The sequence below is a fragment of the Clinocottus analis genome, unplaced genomic scaffold (genome assembly GCF_023055335.1).
Source record: "Clinocottus analis isolate CAN_PGR_092001 unplaced genomic scaffold, fCliAna1.0.p SCAF_7, whole genome shotgun sequence".
NCBI lineage: Eukaryota > Metazoa > Chordata > Actinopteri > Perciformes > Cottidae > Clinocottus > Clinocottus analis.
The window spans coordinates 711360-735857 of NW_027176229.1; the positions used below are offsets into that span (position 1 = coordinate 711360).

A 24498-nucleotide genomic window follows, 5' to 3' on the forward strand; every position below is an offset into this window, starting at 1 on the left:
ATCACCTTGCGGAGCTCATTATTTCATTAGGTATTTTGTTATTAATACTGCTATCACCACTGAATGTTTTTAAATGATGTGATGATTCCTTAATCACGTTTAAATAATCAATTAACGCAGCAAAATAGACTAACTAAATACAGATATTTGCTCTAAAGCAAAAGCAAAACCAAACAAAAACACACACACACAATACAACTAAATTCCAAAAACAAACTCAGTTTGACAGAAACAGAGTAAAATAAAAAATAGTATATTTTTGTTTTAAACCTTTTCATGGGTTGTTAAGTAATTGTTAATAAGGCATATATTAAAACAAGATACAAACTATGTAAAAAAAAATAATTAAAACGTAATTTGGCAGATTTGCGTATTATTTGTATTTTAAAGTTATAGACTATATATAATATATTTAAATTAGTAGGTCTTTCGGAAGTGGTCTTGCTACTAACTACTGTGTACTTGACAACCGCCTTCTCCTTCTCACTCTGGTACTTCCGCCTTCCCACTCTGCTCTTGTTTATGTTGCATGTAGCCCGCACTGCCCCCTGGCGGTCAGGACGACTCATAAACTACTCATAAACACCCTGTGTTTCACAATATGGATTTTCATGCCTCCACCTCCTCCAGCCATATAAATGTGATTCTACTTCATGGTCCGAGGCAGGGATTTAATAATGTAGATGGCATGTAACTAGTCTGTTATTATAATGGTCATAATGGGCCAAACATACATTCTAATGGTCTGAACAAACTTTGTTGTATGGGAACAGTTAATAATGAGATAGTTTGGCTGATTACAAGAACCTGATATGGTTGGATAATAGTCGATGGGTTGCAAGTAACTATTTTAATTATTGATTGTTAAATTATTATTTGATAATCTCTTTGTATACACATTTGAAGTCACTGTATCTGCCGTACTGTCTGTCTGCGCTCGTGCTACTGAAGCTGTACCTGAAGGCAACACCGGATCACGTGACCACCTCCGTTATTTCCTGCAGCATCAACCTCCCCGCAACTCGCTCCTGCCTGCGACAGCACAGCAGCGGTGGTGTGGTCGCTCCGAAGGCACGTAAACGGAAAGAAGGAGAAGAAGACGAAGAAGAAGACGAAAACGAAGACGAAGCAAAAGGCCTCCGCTAACACCGACAACTGTTGCACTGACAGCGACGACGGATATATAAATATATATATAGAAAAAAGAAAAACATTTTTTTTTTTTACAGAATTGTTTTCACATTTCTGCTGCTGTCTTTTAGAAAAAAATATTTTTTATATAATTTTTATTATTTGATAGCCTTGTCAGAGAAAAATAAGCCGGAGTTCATAATGGCGACAGCTGCGGTGTCTGCCCCTGCTGGCTCCGGCCCCAGCCCCGGGTCGGGAACGGAGCTGGTCCGCGGGCAGGCCTTCGACGTCGGGCCTCGCTACAGCAACCTCTCCTACATCGGGGAGGGAGCCTACGGGATGGTGTGGTGAGTGAAACCGGAGACTCCGTTTAGTGACCGAGCGTTTTATTGTTTTAAACCAGTACGGGGAGTTAAAACCTTTTCTTTTTAGCCCGACTTCACGTCAGCGAGCTAACTTGCTGTGTTTTTCTGTGTGACACCGATGTTAGTTTAAATTAACCCGTTAAATCACGGCTGCTGGGCTGTAAAAGGGACCGACCTAAAGTCAGTCTAAATTGTGTGTAGGTAATGATAAAATGTTTCTGTTTCTTTATAAAAACGCTATTTGTGTCACTTTTACTGCTCTGCGCCCAAACGTTGCACGCGAGCTGATAAAAATGAGTAAAGGTAGTGTTTTTTGGTCAATAATAACACAACAGGGTCTGTGCAATCATCCACGTTAAGTTTGTTGTAATTTTGATTGACTTTGTGGTGTTTTGAATACTTTATCATAGGATTCATACTAATCAAACAATACTACATCTTATTTTTGCCTCACAATTTCATCATAAAATGTCCACGTGTTAGCTATACACTATTTAAACTAAATGTACAGTGATTTTAATTGACTTTCTAGTGTGTTTATATATTTATATATATATATATATATATATATATATATATATATTTTCTTTCTTTCTTTCTTTACCATCATAGCTGTACAACTGTGTTTAGATATATTTGGTAATATTTTCCAGAAAATTGACTCACAAGAGAAGCTCGAGGGTTTTTTCCTTGTAAATTTGTTTCAGTAGCTGAAGTCTTGTTACACAATGTGAAGGAATTTATAGGCGAGACTCACTCAGAACATAGTATGGCCTATACTGCATGCTATCAGAGATGTAGTTGAGGATAAGGTATTCTCCTCTGTCTACTGTTATAACTCTACACATTTATAGTATTTTTTTTCTGATAATGAACCTTTTTAATTCAATTTTAACAGCTTCTCAGTTTGTTTTCTTCCAAGCGCTGCTCTCCTCCTTCAAACATGCTCTTGTTGTTTCTTCAGTCTTTTGTAACTTAGTTTACCTTTTCTAAATGTGCACACCGTGCTGTGTTACATAACACAATGTCCTTGTGTCAAACAACAGCAGTGTAGTTCTTTTTCCTTCTCATCTGTGGTGAGAAGAGCTTGGTTTTCTGAGAGTAGACATGCAGCCTGCCTACAGTGTTGAGGCACAGCAGGCTGTTGAGCATCTGTCTGTCTGCAAAATGGGGAGAAAAAGCACAAAGCAACGGTTGTTACCGGTTTGATCTACTGTATAACAAATCATTGGTTTTCGGGTAAAGTTCAGGTCAACATTAGAGCCTTGGTGTTGGAGGAATTGATGTTTCTGTAGCATTAATGGAGAAACTGCAGCGTGATGGTAAACCAGGATGTAACTGCAACTCAAATCAAATATAATTTAAGAAATATCACCTCTTTAAAAAAAATGAGTATCTGCTGGAATCTTAAATATGAGGGTCTGCTGCTTTTTGTTACTGAACTGTGAACGTTTGGGCTAAACATGAACAAAATAAGGTCAGCACAAAATAAACTGGCCTGTTTTTTTGTCACAAGTAAAACTTGGCCCAGTCCTCCTGCGAGCCGACAACGAATCTCATATGTTGATATGTTACAAACCGTCGCTTGTGGGGTTCTCGTAGCTGTGGCGTTTCGGGGCTTCACCTCCTCAGAGATCATTTATCGGTCCAACTGTGAGCTTTTATTTATCCTCTTTCAAAATCAAGTTTCACTTTCTGTAAGTGGAGCACTTTAATTACGTGTTCGCCCATGCTGGCTATCGGTGCTTTCTTCTTCTGGGGATTGTGAGTAATTCCAGTAGTGTGAAATGCATAAGATGAAGACTTATACAGTTGGTATTTTGCTCTGCACGTTGACAGTTTGCTTCATATCAGACGTCTTTTTGATGTTGATCTTGTCCTCTGCTTGAGTGAATGGTGGTTGGGTGATGCCGACTGGAGCCAAACACATGATCTTTGGTGATTTGATGGGTGTAATTGGAATTCACCGCTCGGTTTGAATGCGTTTGTTTCTGTTCATTTGGGCAGATGAGGTCTGCGCCTGTCGCGTCACACAAAAATGTGTGATTTAAAAAAAAATCTCTCTTATCTTCTCAAGAACCAGCAATACAGTGCTAATTTCAACCAAATACAGTCCACAACCCCAAAAATGCCATGATTTTTTACTTTAAAAGAGACTCTCCTATTTGGATATCTCATAATAGTATTATATATTATTAAATTACAACAGGTTCATCATGCTTGACCAGGGTTGCACAGACTGGATCTCTTTATTTCTGTTGACTCCCGATGATGCCCCAAATCGGAAAGTTTGGCAAAATGACAAATTACAAGAACGTTGTGTCCATTTAATGAAACGTTTCTTCTACAAGCTTTTAAGTGCTTTGAGATAAATATGCAACGACATACGCTGTTTGATTATGTAACTTGAGGCAGCATTGTGATTGATTTTATTCAGAGTCTCAAGGAGAAATTTAGATTTATTTAGATGCTTTAAAAAAAGAAATGCAGCATCAATGAATTAAACTGTTTTCATCTCATAGCCGTGAAACGCCCGCATCAACAACTTTAATCCCGACAGCAGAACCGACATAACGAGTATTCTTCACCGTGTTAACGTGAGAGCTCAGTTATTTCCTCTCGTGTATTTTTGGCGTTGGAGTGGATGATTTGTCAGCCTCGGCTTCCTTGCCCTTGCGGTCTTGCTGCGTTCTTCTTTGAGACCTGTAGTTTTGAGTCAGTTGGTCATGTTGCTTTAATGTGCGGCAGCCAAAGAAAGTGGTGCAGCGGGTACTTTTAACATCCAAAGTATTTTAAAATCAGGAACTCGCTCTTTTTCTTTTGTCTAGCTTTTTGTGGTGACAGCATCTTTTTAAAATAGCTTCCCATGGGATGGATTCAGTGAGTATTATAAAAGGCATTTTTGATAGCTTGTGTTTAAAAAAAAAAAAAAAAAAGGAAATGTGTAGTCTCCAGAGATTCAGTCAGTGGAAAAATGCTTTTGCAGAAATTGGATGTAACGTCTCAACAGAGCAACACACATTTTTGTTGTCCGTCGCAGATAGTAGACCACACACACACACACACACACACACACACACACACACACACACACACACACACACACACACACACACCCCAAACATCAACTTGCATATGTTTAAAATATATTTATTTATTTCCCAACTTTCTACAGCCCAGATTCTGTTTGTCCGTCGTCTCAAATGTCTGACTTCCTGCTGCTTTAATTGTTTTGAACGTGCGATCTTAAAGCGTTTTACTCGATTGCACCAAAACATAGAGTATTGTGTTAGTACATCGAGTATAATGTTGTGTCAAAGGTGAAAACCCTGCTGGCCGAGGATGGGCTTTATTACAGGAAAGATGCAGTTTTTATGGAAGTGTTTTAGAGACCTGGGATGGAAAACCCTTCATCGTGACGTCGGTAATATGTCCACGGCTCTGATATGTTCTCAAATGGGTTGCTCCTCTTCTAAGTGCGATCTAACAGCAACTTTTTAACAAGTGTCACAACTTGAGCTTTCCTTTTTTATATGTAGTTTTTGCAAACATCTCCAATAATCTGTTTTTGTCACCAACAGTTGGTCTAAACTCTACAGTTCAACAAGCGTCTGGTTCTCAATGTCGTCCCCCATAACGTGTTTATTGTGTCTGTACGCCAAGCAAAACAGCTATTGACTAATGTACTAGAAAGTAGTATTTGCACAATAATTTTGTTGGCGTTCTTCAACTTAAATGAAAGTCGTCGTTGCAATGTTTACTGATTTTGTTTTGAAAAATATAGCAAGTCTTAATAGAACAAGGCGGGGCAGAAGATCAAATCGGTAAAACAAAGGTCTGATAACAATCGGTATCTCATTCCACAAAGTTTTGCATCAGGGTGTGCTGTGTTACGAAATTCGGCTGCGTTTGCCTGTTTGGTAAGAGGGCGGTGTTGGCGGTGAGCACGTCTGTGTCATTTTCAGAGTAGGCCTATTTTTGTTTTCCAAAGCCTCTTGTTGACTGTGCGCCCGGGCCTTCCAGAGGCTGAGGGCTGCTCGTATCGACTGAGCGCTGAGCCTCTTAACACGAGCCTCGGTCCGTTTACACCGACGGGGCTTACGCAATCGCAAGATACCGTATCGCCCTCTGCGGTGCTTCAGATTCAACTTTATTGTCTTAGCACAAGTACTGTGACAATGAAATGTAGTTTGCATCTGTCCAGAGTGCAGAAGAAGCAGTTAAGGTGCAGTGTGGTGGATAATATGATATAGGTATAGACAGAATTGAAAGTATTGACATGGACAGTATAGCTATAGACTGTATTGACTGTATCTTTTGTTTTTAAAGTGCCCTTGTGAATAGTTGCATTATGGGGGAATGCTGCTGCAGTGGCTCCTGTTGACGTAAAAGAAGAAAGTTGCGTCAGTCGGTCAGGCAAATTGGAAAGAACCAAACAATGGGCTGTCATTACTTCTACAGAGAAACGTTTAGTTTTTTGTTTGTTGTTGCTGGTGTCTCTTGGTTCCCCTGTTTTAACATGTGAAAGGAGGGATTGTAACCAACAGGGAATATTGAATTTGCCCGAGAGATACCTGACCTGCCTCATAAGGTATTGTTGTGTCAGTGTCCAACGTATCAGAGCGGTGCATCCCAAGTTAATTTAACTATGAAAAAAATGTTTAAAAAAAAAAGGTTTTCTCCCTCCACGTCGCCAATACCACCGGATTTGGAGTCATATTTGGCGCTCGTTTCAACATGTTTGAGTTTTAATGCCAGTTGAAAGACGAAGCAGATAAAAAGTTGCGAGCAGTGTTTTGTGGATCTCAGTAATTTTGACGTGAACTGAGCTTTCTTTTGATCTAGAATAACTTTGCTTAAGAAGTTTATCTTTTGTTTTTTATTCAACCAGGAGAGTAAGGTGAAGTTGTAAAGACTGTCAGAAGCTGGTGTAAACCAAGCTGAACAAAAATAAGTGCTACTAAAGCACGTTTGTGTTTTTTAAGGGCTGCAACTAACAGTTGTTAAAATTCTCTTGATCTGTGGATTATATTCACAAGAATATTCAGAAAGAAAAGCCCAGAGCTCTATGTGGTGTTTTCAGATAACTCATTTAGCCCAACAAACAGTCCAAAACCCCCAAATGTTTAATTTAAAATGATAAGCTGAGGAGTTGCAGACGGGGAAGATTTGGGTTTTTACTCAAATCTTCCCCGTCTGCAAATCTTCAAGTTGCAACATAAGTCTATGCCATAACTTGTGCAGTACAATGTGACTGGTAAAAAGTGCACGTGGAGTCCAGACAAAGCAAACCAAGACTTTTTTATTTTTGTAGAATTGGTGGTTTTAAGACATAGCTAGCGGACATGAAGTACACTCCATTGTGAACCACATTTTCTAGTAAATTTCTGACAATGTTTAAACCAAATCATTGTCTTTTTCTCCTGATGGCGGCGACTCCTGGTCTTGAGCTCGACTCCTTGACCCGGCAGATTCTTTTTTTCACCCCATCACTGATGCGCCGCTTCATCCTGCCACGAGCCTCTCCAACGCCACTGTGGCGCTCGTCTCCTTGGCAACCCCTCTGCCTCTGACAGCAGCACCGCCGCTCCGCAGCCAATGGGAGCGACGGTGGGAGGGTGTGGGGGGAGAAAACGAGAGCCTCGACACTTCGAGATCCTGTTGTGCAATTCAGAAGAGGATGTAATTTGTGTAATTTGGGTGATTGGGCCTGCCAAGACGAGCCGGAGGACTTCTGGTCCTACCAACATGGAGAAGCGCTCACGCACTCTGCGGCTCGCTAGATATCAGTGTTCATCATCTGGGACCACACGGATGCATTGTATTGCTGTACTGCTGCTGCAAGTTATTCAACATATTTGTTTCATTATATTCAATTAAATTCCAGGGTCGCAGTATGAAATATGACTGAACCACAGTGACGTGGTTTCTACACGATGCCGATGTGTGTTTCAGTGGCAGAAAGCGGTCGAGCAGCGTTGAACGTCGTGTCAATACTGTCTCATGTAATCATATCATATAATCCACACTGCACTGCACTGTAACTTCTTCTTTGGCAGTCTGGACGGATGCAAACTACATTTCGTTGTCACGGTACTTGTGCTGTGACAAAGTTGAATCTGATCTGAAGTCGAGCTTGTGGAGGCACGGAGCCAGACTGTTGAGTTTACCTTCTGTTCTGTTAAGCTTAGTTCATGGTTCTGCGTCAAGTCGACGCCGTACCTACGCCGTCGACGTGACGCCGTCGTTGAGCATTCGAAGTTCTGCGTCGAGGCGCCGCGTTGCTCTGTAGTTCACCGCCATGCCGCCAGGGGGGCGTGGCTGTGTGCTTTCAGGGGTTATAGAGTCGGAGCTCATCAATGTTGAAGAGCAAATGCTTATATTGCAAATGTTGAAGCGCAGGCGGCAGAGAAGACGTTTGCGGAGGTGGTCTGTACGACCACTAAAAAAAAGCAGCTGCCGGAAATTACGTTCTGAGCGGACCAATCACAGCGCTTGTGGTCCGCGTCAACGCCACGCGTAGTTAGGATTATTTGGAGGAGCACGTCAGGCGACGGCGTAGGGGTGTGCGTCGACTTGACGCAGAAGCATAAACTAGGCTTTAAAGAACAGACAAAACACATATTTGCACAGAAATCTAATAGTTTTGCATTTGTACAACCCATTTAGCTAATATTCCCAAAATTAACAAATCGTCAGCGTTCGATGGAATATTTCCTTGCTGAGTTGTAGTGAAAGTTCATATAAAGTCTTTTATAGTATGAAAGCTACAAAAGAACAATATGTTTTTGCTACAGATTCATTATTTTCTTAAAAATTATTCATTAATATCATAGACTAACCAATCTATCATACATTTCATTTAAAGTTTCAAATATTGCCCAAGATGAGATTTTGTAATGTCTTGTATTCTCCCAACAGTCAACACAATACTTGATATAAACTCCTACACAATTGAGAAGCTGGAATCGGAGACTATTTATTGAACGACTCATGTGGGTCTGCAATAAATGATTAATCAATTATTTTGATTGATAAATATTTTCTCTATTTATCAACTGGTCAGCGTTTTTATACTTTCCTAAAACCAAAGGTTAAAGTCTTCAGTTTTCTGATTTTTGCAGCAATTTCCCACAATTTAGAGGCTGTGACCAGTTTCTTTATTCTATTTGCTTTCAGAAATGACTGAAAAAATTATCAAATAAATGATTACATTTGTTTTTACTTGTAAATAGTTTCAGCTGTTTATGACTCACAAGTTATTGGTTGTGACGTTGGATTAGACAAGTTAGCTCCATGAAAGGAGCTAAAAGGTGGAGGCAGCAATTTCTGGCTTTAGTCAGTTTTAAAAGATTGCATATTATCAATTTGAACAACCCTACAAAAAAGTTGCCCAGTTAGCTTTTGTAATATTTTGTGATCCTCATTCTTGGATCCTAGCGGGTAGAACAACGCCGTCAGAGTCTGGTTGCACGTCGCGGCTCGACTGGCGGCTGGTAGCGAGTACGACCTTGCAGATAACGAGCTCAAACAGAGACACAATGGTCCGAGTGTTTGGGCCGCACCTGAGAGCCCGAAGTCATACTGTGCTGTTTGTAGCAGCGCCGCTGTGCTTCAGATTGTACGGTAGTTAGTGTTTGTGATGTTCAAACACTGATTTGTATGCAATACGGGACGTACAAACTGTTAATTTGATAAAGCAGTTCATATAGGAATGAGCAAAAAGGCAAGTTACAACAACAAAATCATTTTTAATTCACATTTTGCTGCGACGTTTGAGCGATTTTGAATTGTATTAAGTAATTGTAGTTACTGTTGTGGTCAACTATGTGACTCAAATAGTCAACGTCTAACTGCTTTAAAAAGTACATTTGATTGCTCCAAACACTGCCGTCTAGTATTGTGCGTCAAGGCGGCAGGCAGCCCGAACACTGATGCGTTTAATACATTCTGCATTGTAAAGAAGCCCTCTGGACGTTTTCTCTTGACGCTCAGGGTGTGTCTTTTGAGATCCAACAAGTTCAATATATTTCCTTCCTCGTGAACGTTTGTCTGAAGATTTCATTCCTCCCAGCACATTGCTGCATTTCTGGACACGTTGGACACAATCTGTAGATCAGTGGAAGAGTGTGAAACCGTTGGCAGTGATGTAATGTGATGTTATGTAACGCACACGCTCACAAGACAAAGCAAAATGTGGTAACATCACTCTGAACTCAAGGAAATCTTATGGCTGAGTGGAAAAGGCATGTCGCTCTCTTTTAAGGTTAATGTTTAATTTCATAAAAGCCTGTAAAGAAATGCATGTTGTCATAGGTGGTGATTGATTGTTAGGCTCCTGTGACGTAGTACTGCATCCCACAGTGGCGATGTATTGGAATAGATACCGCTGCTCAACAGTACCGTGTGCACAGTGCAAGGCGGGAGAAGTGGCTTCCTGAAAGTCACTTCCTCAAAGAATCCAGGAATGATTACAGGCATGTGTTGAATATTTTTGCCTTCAGCGATTGTTCAGTATTCCAAAAGCAGAAAGCGAAAACATAAAACCGACCCCATGCAAGTGAAAGGTGCTTTACCAGTTCACGTTTCAGTGACCTGCATATAGGCCCTCATTGATCATCAGTTTAAGTATGTGCTCCACTATCTTATTTTGGTATCCATTCTCCTGAACGGGATAATGCTGGAGCTTATCGAAGCATTTTGCAGAGACGTACCAGCTTTCACAGGGCTAATTCATCATGTAGAGCTCTTTTTTTTCATCACACAGGCATGCAAACGGGAGTGAAATGTTCTTGCCACCAGAAACACCTCTCCTGTCACCTCGCTGGAAACAGGTTGTTTTGATTAGTACACAGAAACAGGAAGTGTGTGTATTCTGACCTTGCTTCTGTAGGTTGGCTTAGCAGATAGCTAACAGCAGATCCAGGAAATAAAGACCCAGAAATCCAGCATGGCATTTAGGGTTTTCACTTGAATCTTTGTTTTTGTAAAAGCTAATTTTAACGTTTAGCATCACGGTTAGCATCGTGATAAGCATCGAGATTAACATCTACACAACTGAAACGGTAAACAGACAGAGAATATATCGGAAAATATATTTACGTGCACATACAGCCGTACTTACAGACTTAGGTCTTTAAATGCTACCAGACAATAAGTAAGACTGCAGCTGCAGCATGTCTTCAGCTGAATCAGAACAAACTATGGCAAGAGAGGAGGGATACACGAAGATGCAATTACACTCGGCACCACTTGGCATCTTGAATGCAACACAAGAAACTGTGGGGCACAACAGTGTGTTTTTGATAAGCCCAAAAATACGATGCAGCCAGAATCTATCATAGTTCATTGATACCGCTTTTAAGTGAATCTTTGTGTTCTGAAATTGTAATTTCTTTTTTACTGAACTAGAGACCGACCATGCTAAAAGAATGTATCTTTTCTACACACGACAAGGAAAGCATATTGTGTGAACTCTTGTGGGCGATAGTCAGTGAAGCCCGAGGCTTTACTACTGAAGCCTCTCTGAGGCAGTGATGATATCAGCTCTTCAGTAAGGTCTCTGCAGAAACATATCGGACGTGGATTCTGAAATTATTTAAAGCCAATGGAAAAATCGAGAATAACTAACTCATAAACAACACATGAGTTTATAGACTATTGCCCAACAGTGGAAGGAGATGAAATATGAATGCAAAGGTATCTCAGTAGAAGCAATTATCGCATATCACAAATTAATGTATACTTATTGTGTCCAACTGAACCCCATTGTCTACAAGGTATGAAAGCACAATACTGAACACTGTCGTCATTGTAACGCATTGATTATTAATCACTAAAACTGTAGCCAATTTTGACAGTTTCGACTGTCAGTCGTCATATTTTATGACGTTGTTTTCGACAACAAATAAGAGTTGAAGCCGACTATTTCGTAAGATAAAAACATGTTGGGCAATTTAGGAAATTAGTCCATCTGTATATTTTTCACAATAATTTGACTCTTGGATAATAATCTTCACGCCACCTGCCTTCTCTCCGTGTGTCTCTTTTTTTTTTTTTGCGTGTTAAGCCGGTATGGGGACGGGGGCATATGAAACTTTTAATGATTGTGTGACATTTTTGTAGCTGTGCTCAAAAATTCTGCAGAGGCCGAGTGCAAAGGAGAGGAGGAGATTCACCGCTTTTAAATGTTAGAATTTGAGTGGCAGCGTAATGAATGAAGCTTCGACCTAATATTCACCGCCGTGTTGGGATTGATAACCCGGCGTACCAGGTTGTCGCGAAAGATGAATGTAGGTAGATACTTTATTAATCCCCAAGGGGAAATTTGTTGTCATAGTAGCGCCCAACACTTTACAGACACCAATTGGAATAAACTAATACAAAATAAAATATAAAAGCAGGGATGACAGATATGTACAAATTAAAATATATATAGACAATAGAATAAAAATAGCTTTGCAGTGTCTATGAAGGACACACACACACACACACACACATACGAACTGTGCAGTGTGTGTTTAAGGACATTAATTGAGTTTAAACAGTGTGCAAAATGCAAAGTATGTGTAAATCAACATGATTGTGTACATTCATGTACACGTTAGCGTGTGTACTGTAAATAGAACGATGCAGAGTGTGCCGGCGGCCCGAGTGCGCCGTTTGAAGCTGGTTCCTCCGGCCTCGCGCTGCCTTCAAAGCCTTCTCAAATCGTCAGAGTCCCGTCTGTCTAGTTTGCACAAGGACGCTCATACCTGCACTTCCTCGGTACGCGTCGCCCTCGAGCATCGTGAGCCTTTCTTCAACCCATCCCCTTGAACATCGTCATGGTAACTAACAGCCCTATTGCGTAACACAGCGGCCGCAGTGTAAAGCCTTGTATCGCGTCTCCTTGGAAACAGAGACCCCCCCCCCACACACACACAAACACACACACACACACACCACCTCCTTGTTCTCTTTTAACCCCCTCCCCTCCTCTCTGTGCTCCTTCCTGGCCACTGAGCATGCTCAGAAAACGATACAGAAGCAGAGGAAACAGGAAAGGCAGCTCCGACGCAGGTTCTCTTCACAGTTCATACAAGAGCCTGCAGCTCTTAACAGTCGCCACGTTGTCTTTTATTAAGATATGCACATTGGGGGCAAAATGCGATCAAATCGGATGCATTTCATAACATTCCTGTTTTGATTCACAAAGATGTGAGTAAATCCAAAGTTGAGTCAGAAGAAGAACGAAGGGCTGCAAGTAATTATTATTTTAACTGTTAAATTGATCCACCAGTTCAAGTTGACGTACTTATTGATTGTCCAAAGCCCAAATGAAATAGATTTTCTGTCACAGGATAGTAAGAAAAGCTGAATGTATTCACAATCGTGATGCGGGAGTTAGTGGGTTTTGGGCAATCGTTGCGGTAACAAATGGCTTGAAAGATGAATTGATCAAACCAGGAGCACAAATCTGCCTCTTATTGGATGAAGTTCTTGCAGAGAAGAACAGCTGACAGGTGCCCCCATCAGCTGGTGGTGAGCATCGAGCCAGGACTGCTCTTCTCATCATCACATTATTATATTATTATTGTGTATATATCTGTCAACCCTGTTCTTATATTTTATTTTGTGTGTTTAGTTTATTCCATTTGGTCTGTTAAATGTTGAGCGCTACTCTAACAACAAATTTCCCATTAAGGGATTAATAAAGTGTCTGTCTGTCTATCTATCTATCTATCTATCTCTCTATCTCTCTATCTCTCTATCTATCTCTCCATCTCTCCATCTCTATCTATAACCAGCAAAGAGTTAGAGTTCAAAGGTCCTGAGTGCCTTTGAGCAAGTGGAAGTCCCGCCCTCCAGCGATAAGGCTCAGCAGGTCCAGACTCTCTGTGTTTGGAGGCAGCGTGCTGATACTACACTCTGGACTTGGTGCACTTTGTACTTCCTCAAAGAGTTCCTGCTGTTGCACTCCTGGACAGACTGACAAGGAACTGATGTGCTTGCCTCAGTAAACATGTGGTGAAATGCAGCATGAACTAAGATTGTCTTCGCTTCTCTCTGCGCGCGACACAGGGACATGCAAGACACTTAGTGCATTTAAACATGAATATTTTTGGATTTTATATTAAGTGGGTTTTGAAAAGTGCGCCTGCTAACTATTTAATCATTATGTGTCAAACTTTATTTACGGTTATAGAGGGAAAAAACAACATTAACAACATTTACTTTGAAACAAGGGAACAGGAAGTACAACAATACAGACTCATCCCCAGGTTTTAGGACTCATTCCTGCAGCACTTTATGGGATCATTGCTTTATTCGAGAAAAGAAATCAGAATCAGAAACTTTTTATTGCCACGTGAGTTAGTACACATGAGGAATTTGTCCTGGCGGAAGGTGCATCACAACAACAACAACAACAACAACAACAACAACAGAGAACATTTAACGATACAAGAGAAAGTGTAAAATAAAATTTGGATAAACAAGTAATAAGTAAGTACAAAGTAAATAAGTACGGTGCAGTAAATATGCAGTAAATAATTAGCGATGCAATTAACAAATAAGAAATAAAGGTAGCGATCAATAATAATAACAATCGTCTAAAACCCAAAGATATCTTATTTGTGATACAAGAACCAAATCATAAAGGTTAAGAAGATGGAACCAGGCATGTTTTTTTGTGGTCATTTTTGTTTTAGAAATAATTAGCTTAATCTTTTAAATATCAATTAATCTGGTGGTTATTTTCTCAATTACGAGTTTGCGCTGTAAAAAAAGAAAGGACTCAAGCCTAAGACGGGGAATTAAAACAACAATCAACATTTCTGCAAGTGTTGGGGAGCAACAAATATGTGATTTCAAAGTGATATAAAACAGAGAAAATGTAAACGACTGGAACAGGACAGTTTTTTTAATTTTTTTATTAATGACTGACTGAGGAATTAATCCAACATCACATTTGTGTGTTTGAGCTCTAGATAAGAAAGGAAATACACACTGTTATACGACTGGTGCACAATCCTCCATCTACAAGCCAAATTTGGCATTTTATCTTCGAAATTAATGCAATTTCAGGAGAAAATACTGTTATTGACCACTCTAAAAAGAAGATCGAGTAGGTCTGTGCCCAGCTGACTCTGGATCATATTAAGGTTTAGATGAATTAGTCCTGGAGCTCCCTGCCTCTGTCCACGACGAGGGTATCGACTTGTGTAGAGCAGTTAAAACACACACACACACACACACACACACACACACACACACACACACACACACACATTCCTCTCGCACAAGTGGAAAGGAAGGTCACTCATATTTCCCTCGCAGAGGGCTGGCACACTTGTGTTTACATTTCAGTCCCTGCACCCCCATCACTATAGCAACTCGTTTTCTTATTTTGTCACACAATGTGGGAGGTGTTTTTTTTTTCTTCCCTTTTTCAGTCTCGCTCTGTTTGTAATTTGCAGAAATAAAATCACTTGTGAGTGTAAGCGATGCAGCTCAGTTTTGTTATCTTGAAGGTACAGCTTCGTTGGCCGTTTGGGTTTTGTGTCGCCTCCAAATGGCAGCAACTTGCTTCAGTTTGAAAGTGGAGGACTCAGAAATCCAGACAATCTGGGAAAAATGACTCGTTAATTTGCATCTGTGGGCGGAGGGTTTGGACACGTTTTTTTGTGTGTGTTTTCGGTTTCTCCACCAAAGATGTCTGGCCAGTTTTCGTAACAAACGGCAGACTAAATATATGAATCGTCATTCTCCGGGACGGACTTCAAATTGGATGGACTGAATTTTGGTCATTGCGATGAAAACCTGAAAGTTGGTCAATGTTCAACTCCCTCGTGGGAGTTACCCCGTTGAAAACTGTGGAACTAATTTTGTCTCTAGACCTCTTTTTCTCTGTTTGTCGTAGTTTGAACCCTAAATTAATTCCAATACTTGTGTTTATTGTATGTATTGTTCAGCAAAGTCTGAAAATGTGCTTCTGCAAAAAAAATCACTTTTAAAAGATATTTTGATCATAACTATGAACATCCAGCATGATATGAGCCAGATTTCCCAAAGATGCCTCCTGAAGCGTCAATAAGACACCTTTATGGAAAGATTAGGCCCTAAAGAATCAGAATCTGCAACAAAAATGAACAAGTTGCGTATTTTAAGCCATAGGATTGTCTGAATGGAGCATGCTGGGACTTAAAATTGGCGCGGGGAGGATTTTTGCACACTGTTTACAAAAGGTTACAGTTGGCACGCGAGACGCATGTTGAGACCCCAGTTTGGGAGTTGAGAATACTTCAGGCTGAGTGAGCGTGGGGAAGTTGAGGCCGGTGAACGGAGTCAGCGCTTCAGCTGTGGACATGTCTGTACCTGGCATGGTGCGGGGGAGGCGGCTCACCACAGGCCGAGCTTTCACAATTGGCCTGCTGGGTTCAGCAACACTCAGACGATCAGTAAAAGCGACTCTCTTTGTTAGTGTTTTTTATTGCATTTAGCTTGGAACCAATCATTTAGACAAACAGGGTTTTGTTCTACAATAATGTTTATCACAACTCTCAAGCTCTTAAAACACACCTGAACCTGCCAGCTGCTAGAAAACTGCTGTTGCAGCACAGTGATGCAGCCGAGCAAACAATAAAAGAAGTAAACTGAGTAAACAAATATCCAACGCTCTCAACAGACCGCAGGGTTTCTTTAACATGTTGATGCGACCGGGTGAATGGTAAACATGATCCTCAGAAGAAAGGGCCTCCATGTAAAAATGTACCACATATTATCGATTCAGGCCAAAGGGCATGCTGGGATTTCTTTCCTGTTTACATTTAATCAAAAACAGGATTTTCGACTGTGCATCAATGCCCTTTAAAACAATATCTTGGAAAAATGTTTTTTTTCTTCTCAATCAAACTTGTTTGCATAAAGAGCAACATGTTTCCTTTTCCTCTTCCTCTTCCAGCAGTGTCGTTGATGGCACTCTCAGCTATGAAGAGGGTGGATTGAATTGACAGTAAATCACCGCCGTTGTGCAGAATGCGTGATGTGAAAGGCACATACCTCCTAAGCTGAGCGCATTAACTTATTGACCCGTCTCTGGATCCGGCGTTACTGTGTGAGCTGCCAGACCCAGCCAGCCCATCATTTCCTCCATATGGTTTTTCATTACTGGACTTTAAGATGCCAGTATTGCAAAAAAATGAGCTTGAGCTGCCTGCAAACATTATTACCTTCTTAACAAGATAACTCGTAACATCAGAAGTATTATACTAAACATTGGCAGAGAAGATCTGCAGTTAATTGGGTGCCAATACGTACTTTGCCGTCTCTTTGCTTGTGCATACATGTCAAATTTGTTTGACTTGTGTACATGCAATAAGGACTCGAGATCCTGCAATATGTTATACTTTGGTAGTAGAATAATGTCATGTTATGCTTTAACCTGCAGTATCACCTGTCCACAGTGACCTGCAGTCTGATCGGCTCTGAACTGTGTGTCTCGCTGCATGGTTTCCAGGTATGGGTGTGTAGGCTTCTTCAGAGCCACGTTGTATGTGTTTGGGGAGTTTTGCTCCACGCCTACATTCCTGTTCTCACTTTTATTAAACAGACACGACAGCAGCCTCATTGTTGTGTTTGCAGTGTTAAGATACTGCTCATTCAGGCCCCGACATTTCCTGCCGTCACTACTTCACATTCAGAGATTTCCACTCTCACACCACAGGAAGGAAGCTCTGTTTGTCACAGACTTTGGCGCCTGACTGCTGCTTTTTTTTATTTTATTTTTTTATAAAACTAGGTGTGCACAGCAAGATATGATTTTATTTTTCTGTATTGTTCAGTAGATCATTCCAACGTATTTCAAAGGGTAATGATTAAAGAGGAAAACCACCACAAGTGCAATCTGCAGTCGGTTTGTGTGAAATGGCCTCAAAGCTTAAAATGTTTTGCTGTTCCTTCCTTGTTTTTTTGGTTTTCTGGACTTGTGCCATTACTGCATAGAGACGGAGCACATTTAAGTCCCGCCCCCACCCTGGACGGGAAAACAATTCAACGCTGTTGATGGACTTTGCCTAATGTGAAGGTGCCCCCTTGCTACTTTTGACTTTAAACAAACGGCAGTAAAAATGCCCAAAAAGCTGCTGCGTGATGGGATGGACTGCCAACGGGGTAAAGAATTTGAAAAGCTGCCAAAACTGGGGGAAAAACAGAGGTTTTAAGACAACAAAAGTGAGGCATCAAGCATTTTGTCCAAATGTCAGTTTTAGGTGAACTGATCAGAAGAGGATCAGTGGATCCATCAGAAAGCATTGCGGTGTTATGTTTATCATTCATTTGAGTTACTTTGACATGCTGAAATCTCATGTTTACATTGAGTCGGAGGCATTTTGTTAGTGTTTCAGATTAATTTGTTTTCACTCCAGTGGGCGTGGTTTCCACAGAAAGACACGCTGATGATCTTTGGCTTCAAGCACACCTTGGTGCTGCAGCCTAACCGTGTGAAAAGTGGCGTTGTTGGCTTGTATTGAGGTGATATCCGTGTCATGCTCTCCTGTCGTAAGGATTGTGCGTGTCAGAAAGGCTGCAGTCGCACCCAATCAGGATTGTGCGTCGGTGTGTGTGAGTCAATGAACATCAACACAAAGCAACTGCATAACGATCAACAGCTTTGTGTTTCTCCAAAAGTTGATTCTCTTCTCGGCCCACTACGCAGGTTCTAATGAACCGGTGTGTTCCCAGCGATGCCGCTTGGTTTGAATTTCGCCCAAAGACCACAGAATAGTCTGTACAAAATACACAATACAGGAAGCTAAAACTTGATCACGATTTCTGGTTGAAAGGCCTGAGATGCAAGAATAAATGGGTGAAAATGTGTTGCGTTTCTGCATTTTTTTTTTTTATGCCATTTTAAGTGTTTCCTTCAACATCTGTGTCTAATAGTTGGCTTCTGTTTTTTTTTTTCAACAATCCAGCGCTGCCCATGACCGAGACAACAAGGTGCGTGTGGCCATCAAGAAGATCAGCCCTTTCGAGCACCAGACGTACTGCCAACGCACCCTGAGGGAGATCAAAATCCTCCTGCGCTTCAAACATGAGAACATCATCAGCATCAACGACATCATCCGCACACCAACCATTGACCTGATGAAGGATGTGTATCCTGCTACAGACACTTCTCATGATTTAGATCCGTCTCAAGCATTTTATGTTTCTGCAGTTGAATTTACGGGCTTCATGTTATTCCTTATTGAAAATACAAGTACATGCATTTTTAAGGTAGTTATCAGGAGGTTAAAGTATATTGTAAGTTTGTGTTTTAATGGCAATTCATTATTTAAAACATTTACATTGACTTCTTTGTGTTACCAGTAAAGTTCATCCTACACGCCAGCATTCGTATTTGCAAAGAGGTTTTTTGTCTATATTTTATGACATAATGGCCACCTGTCACTATATATTTGGCAGAAATGTTCTTCACTGTAGCCCAGCAACACTGGTGGAGTGCGTAGTTACCGTCTGTGTGTAGTTTTACACTTTGCTTTACCTAAAAGACCGACCGATGCCTGAAGCTGCTCAGCTCTCTACTTCCTGCTCGCTAAATCAGATTAGCGTTTTAAAAACCATAAACCCTAAAAAAAAAAATCACTCCTTAGCTCATTTGAGGTTCGTCTGTCCTCCCGGGGCTCTGCCAGCCTGCAGGAACAGCACAATAAAGATAATCGTCTGGGCTAAATGATGCAAGGTTAATCATTTTCTCTGCAATGCTCAAACGGTCCAATTTGAGTGTGGCGGTAAAAACCGAAATGTACTTTTGATTCGAGGGCTGCGCAGTAAAAAATACACGGACAACCTTGGATTTGTGCTATTCATATTGATATAATGCAAAATGTCACTTCTGGGTTGATTGTACAACCCTGTTGGAAACCCAGATATCTTATTTTGAAGGACGGTAAACAGTTTTAAAAACGTGTCGAAGCTCTTTAACGCGGCGGCGTTCAGATACATCGTCCAGGATCTGATGGAGACGGACCTGTACAAGCTCCTAAAGACTCAACACCTGAGCAACGACCACATCTGCTACTTCCTCTACCAGATCCTACGAGGGCTCAAGTACATCCACTCTGCCAACGTCCTGCACCGCGACCTGAAGCCCTCCAACCTTCTGCTCAACACCACCTGTGATCTCAAGGTGGAGTCTCTCAGAGCAAAAGAGTGTCTCTTATTTTCGAGTGAAGCACCAGGTCAATGTGATTCCTGGCTCTTTGAGCTGCGTTTCTTGCAGTAAAGGTGGCTGTACGGGCCAATTTTCAGTCACTTTTTTATATTTTGTCTCTCATTGAAATGACATCCAGCTGCTTGAGGTCTCGTGTCCGTCCTCATTCACCGTCTCGTCTCTGCCTTCCTGCAGATCTGTGACTTTGGCTTGGCCCGTGTAGCCGATCCGGACCACGACCACACCGGCTTTCTCACGGAGTACGTCGCCACCCGCTGGTACCGAGCACCCGAGATCATGCTCAACTCCAAGGTGAGTGTCCTCGCCCGCTGAGACGATATTGACCTGACGAGTGCATGTGTTTTGTGTTTTTTTTAGTTCATCAATATACCCTTTTAGTACGGAGCCTGTTACCAGAGACAGAGAGCAAGATGCAAAACTAATTTGACCGTAACTCGATGTAATTCCAATAGATTCTGAACGATGAGAAGTGTAGTTTTTTAGCGTCGTTACGGTAAAGGTAAACAAATCTCTAAAACGCCCGGACATGGACACATATGAAAGCCTCTAACATTACACTAAATGCTCTATGCAAACAAAAGAGTTTGAGAAGATGTAAAATAGGTTAATTTTAATTTCTGTGATCTCAAAAGCTGTGCTCATTGTTCATTTTCAATTGTTTACAAGAGAAATATGAGAAATTCAAGTGTTTCTTTACTTTTTAGTTTTTACTCCGTGTTTTAAGCCATTAGAACATTAATAATGGCTGATACTTGCCAGATTTTAAAAGTTACATTTCTCCTGAGGAAAAAAATTAACAAAATAATTTTGCCAAAAGGACTTTTTTTTTTTCTTTTTTTTTTACATTTATTGATAAAAAAGGACCAGGTGGACTGTCATCATTACAGTACTAAAAGGTTAAATATGTTTGGGAAACCATATTGACTGTGCAGATGTGTCAAAGTGTGCATGTTTGTATTTTTTCTTTTACTTAAGTTACAGCTTGGATTTAGCTTTCTGATCCTAGAAAGAAGACTGAATTGACTGTTCTTTCTGGGTAACTTGATGCCGTTACAGTCATCATGCTGACTTTTTACATACGCTGCAGTCATAACTGTCGTCGTGCCGCTCCCTCTCAGGGCTACACCAAGTCCATAGACATCTGGTCGGTGGGCTGCATCCTGGCTGAGATGTTGTCCAACAGGCCAATCTTTCCTGGGAAGCACTACCTGGATCAGCTGAACCACATCTTGGGTAAATATTCTCTTCAGTGCTGCTCAGTGCTGCGTGAGTATTGTTGTTTAACCCAATGATTCCCAACGTGGGCTCCACTGAAGTCTCGTGGAAAATATTCTGCTGCAAATTATGAAATTGTGTCGTTTCATTGGAGAACATTTGTGCCAATAAAACCAATAGAGAAATAAAAAGCCTTAGTATTTATATGTATGAATCAGAATCACTGTCAATAGGTCCTTTTTTAAAAAGGTTAAGATTATTAAACCTGTAATCATTTGCGTAAATGTGTGTTGGTAAATAAATTAGGTTAACTTTATAAGTAACAGATATTTTCGGAAGTTTATTCTATTACAATTCTAAATTAAATAATTGTGAACAGAAAACTATTTTTCTTCATAATAATTCATCTTAATCAGTGAAGCAAACCAGTTCCCTATGCTTTATCTAGTTTAAACATAAACATCTGGTCATTTTAATATAGAAAATGAAGAATATGCTGTATATTGTTTCTATCTCTGTTTGTGTATATTAACAATAAATATATCATGATGGTCGTATTGTAGCGCATCAATAACTTCATGTTTTACCTTTTCAATCAGGATAAATGTGAATCTGTTACAAAATGTAGGGTCGCTTGAGTCCAAATAAAAGATGTGACACCTTTTTTAGAGTAGAACTAAAGTTTCACACACTCCGTCAGCTTCCTGGTGCCAGTCCATAGATACTGTAGCTCTTAACGCTCATTTACAAAGCCTTCTTGTTTTTGGTGCTAGACCGCATATTGCTTCTCCCATCTGGCGTTGTGTGGAGCCGTCAGACGGTTAGTTTTAGTTTAGAGTCGTGCACTTGTAAAAGTTTTTTTGTAAACTGAATTTTGAAAGTAATTTGTCTCCCGTGATCTTTGTCCCTCCAGGGATCCTGGGTTCTCCCACTCAGGAGGATCTCAACTGCATCATCAACATCAAGGCCAGGAACTACCTTCTGTCGCTGCCGCTGCGCTGCAAAGTGCCGTGGAACCGCCTCTTCCCCAACGCCGATCCCAAAGGTCAGAGACGGGGCCGACTCTTTTGTCGAATGTTCTGACCCGCACAGGGAACTAAACATTTATCCACGCAAGAGAAGTAGGTTGGATGTAACGGGTCCACTTACATTTAGATTTCAGGGTGCACAACTAGATTATATATCATATTATAAACATGCAGAAGCTGAATAAAGTAGTCCCGGACTTGGGATTTAAATTTGTTCAAATAAAATGTGTAAAAAGTCTCCTCGTTTTCTACCTTGAAATACTTGAAGTAGGTTGTTTGGCGCCCTCTACTGGGCAGACAAGCTCACGGTTGCTTCAGAACCCTGTCAAACGTTCTCCTTCTCGTGCTGCAGCTCTGGACCTGTTGGACAAGATGTTGACCTTCAACCCTCACAAGAGGATCGAGGTGGAGGAGGCCCTGGCGCACCCTTACCTGGAGCAGTACTACGACCCCACGGATGAGGTGAGGCGGTCGGTTCGACGTCCGCTTGTGCTCATGGAGTCACGTTGGGAGTTTTTATTGCATCTGGATTGTTCTTCTATTCCTTAAAAGGATGATAAGTAACTTTTCATAAGATATTGTGTAATGTCTTGCGCCTCAACCTGAAATTAGCAAGTCCTACCTCCATAACTGAATGATTTTGAACATGTTTTAAACACGGTGCACTCTATTTTTAACGGGTTTTGACACGGGAAGTGTCCGCTGTACGTTTAGCTCCAACATGTCCTCTCTGCCTCTCCGTGTAGCCGGTGGCCGAGGCCCCGTTCAAGTTTGACATGGAGTTGGACGACCTCCCCAAAGAGACGCTGAAGGATCTCATCTTTCAAGAAACTTCACGTTTCCAGACCATCTTCAGGTCCTAACGTCTCAAGCCGGTACGTCCACGTCAGATAACAACCTGAAAAACCAACATGAACTCGCAGAGGGGCGGTGTGCAGAACAATTTCACTGTTAGCTGTTCTAAAGTAGTTTTTCAGGATAGAAAAAAGAGACTGAAAACACCCAGTGATGTCACAGTTCAAAAACTACTGATTCATGTGTTTCACGCAAGAGCTTAAACAAAGACTCCTGACTGTGTGCTCGGATTTTAAAGTAGATGTTCTTCACCAGGATGAAAACACTTTTAATAAGAACCTATCAACGGGCTCTTTCGAGGTCGACCAGGTAGAACTTAAGGAAGGAAATATATTTATTGAAGTTTGATCTGAAAGCAGATGTTTTATTGCACTTTAATTGTTAAAACCATAATATGGATGAGTTGCCCAGTAACACAATATCGCGAGGCGTTTTTTCTGGTGTAAAGGCCGTTACACTGTAATCTATAAAGTGACTGGGTTTTTCTTTTGAACCCGTTCATAAGGTATCATGACAGCTACTGCATCGGTACTGAAACTCTGCTGTCGCATCTGTATCAGAGTACCTCTTCATTCAAGGGATGTGATGTGCAGCGGCTGACTTCTTTAAGAGACTTTCTACTTCTGCTATACGTATGCAATTCTTTAGTCTGAGTTGAACTGAAGATTTTAACGTCACATTAGTCTTTTTTCCCTCCGACTAGAATGCAAATTTGGGAAGAAAACCAAACATTTTCAATTATGAATGTAAACGCAATACTGGTGACGTTTTTTATATCGAAAATATTTGCAATTCTAATATTGGAAGCAGATTAAATCATTAAAACGGTTTATGAAACCCCGCGGTGGTGCCGAACGCGCCTCCTCAGCTGTCTTTGCTCCCCGCCAGCTGCTCGCTTGTTGTGATCATAACCATCGCTGCTAAATGTTGTCGCCCCTCATCTGCTCCGTGTCAGCGTTTTGTAATCGCAGCGCTTCCCCTCTGCAGCGCTGCCATGCAAAACCCCGAGTCTGAGTGTGACGCCTCCTCTATTAGAGCGGAGGAAAAGAAAGGCGCTGCTCGTCGCAGCTTTAAAACAAATGGAGTGAAATCGCTCTAAAAGACGTGATCAAACATATGACAAGGTCACTGTTTCTTCTCCCTCCAGATGACTCTGTGGACCGGCTTCTGCGTTGCTCCTCTTCGCCTCCTCGCTGTTGCTGTGATATTCTTCTTTTAATTTTTTTTTTTTATTCCCTCTCCGGTCGTCCACGTCACCTGGATTCCTTGGGTCTCACTCGTCAAGTCCACTTTGCTCAGGAATGGCGTCAGGAATCTATCTATCAATCAATCAATCAATCAATCATTCATTCTCTTGTCTTTGTTTTTTTCCTCTCTCTCTCTCTCTCTCTCTCTCTCTCTCTCTCTCTCTCTCTCTCTCTCTCTCTCTCTCTCTCATATATATATTCATATATATATATATATATATATATATATATATATATATATATATATATATATATATATATATATATATATATCACAGCTTACAGTTTGGGGGTTGAATTTGTGTTTCAAGCCAAGATAAACAACATGTTTTGTGTGTCTCCAGGGCGTCTGGCTCTGGCTATTCCTATTCAAGACCTTTTTTATGTCCAGTTGAATCTGAATGGCCGTGATGGACTAGTTGTTGTGTTCTCTGGGGTGC

General features: G+C 41.0%; 1 protein-coding gene across 1 annotated transcript; it reads left to right on the forward strand.

Moving 5' to 3' along the window:
* The first annotated feature begins 1016 nt into the window (after window positions 1-1016).
* Window positions 1017-24236, forward strand: mapk1 (mitogen-activated protein kinase 1). The gene is made up of 9 exons (XM_068566530.1): window positions 1017-1478; window positions 18452-18634; window positions 19479-19668; window positions 19888-20004; window positions 20832-20946; window positions 21842-21973; window positions 22309-22418; window positions 22703-22831; window positions 23959-24236. Exons 1-8 carry the CDS (start codon window positions 1333-1335, stop codon window positions 22817-22819), a joined length of 1110 nt encoding a protein of 369 aa, XP_068422631.1. The 5' UTR covers window positions 1017-1332; the 3' UTR covers window positions 22820-22831; window positions 23959-24236.
* The last annotated feature ends 262 nt before the right edge of the window (window positions 24237-24498 follow it).

What these genes read in the sequence shown, in the direction of transcription:
- mapk1 (XM_068566530.1), top strand. Translation starts at nt 1,333, where the DNA reads ATGGCGACAGCTGCGGTGTCTGCCCCTGCTGGCTCCGGCCCCAGCCCC. An exon ending in GGAGCCTACGGGATGGTGTG is followed by an intron (nt 1,479 to 18,451) that starts GTGAGTGAAACC and finishes TCAACAATCCAG; the next exon opens with CGCTGCCCATGACCGAGACA. An exon ending in ATTGACCTGATGAAGGATGT is followed by an intron (nt 18,635 to 19,478) that starts GTATCCTGCTAC and finishes GGCGGCGTTCAG; the next exon opens with ATACATCGTCCAGGATCTGA.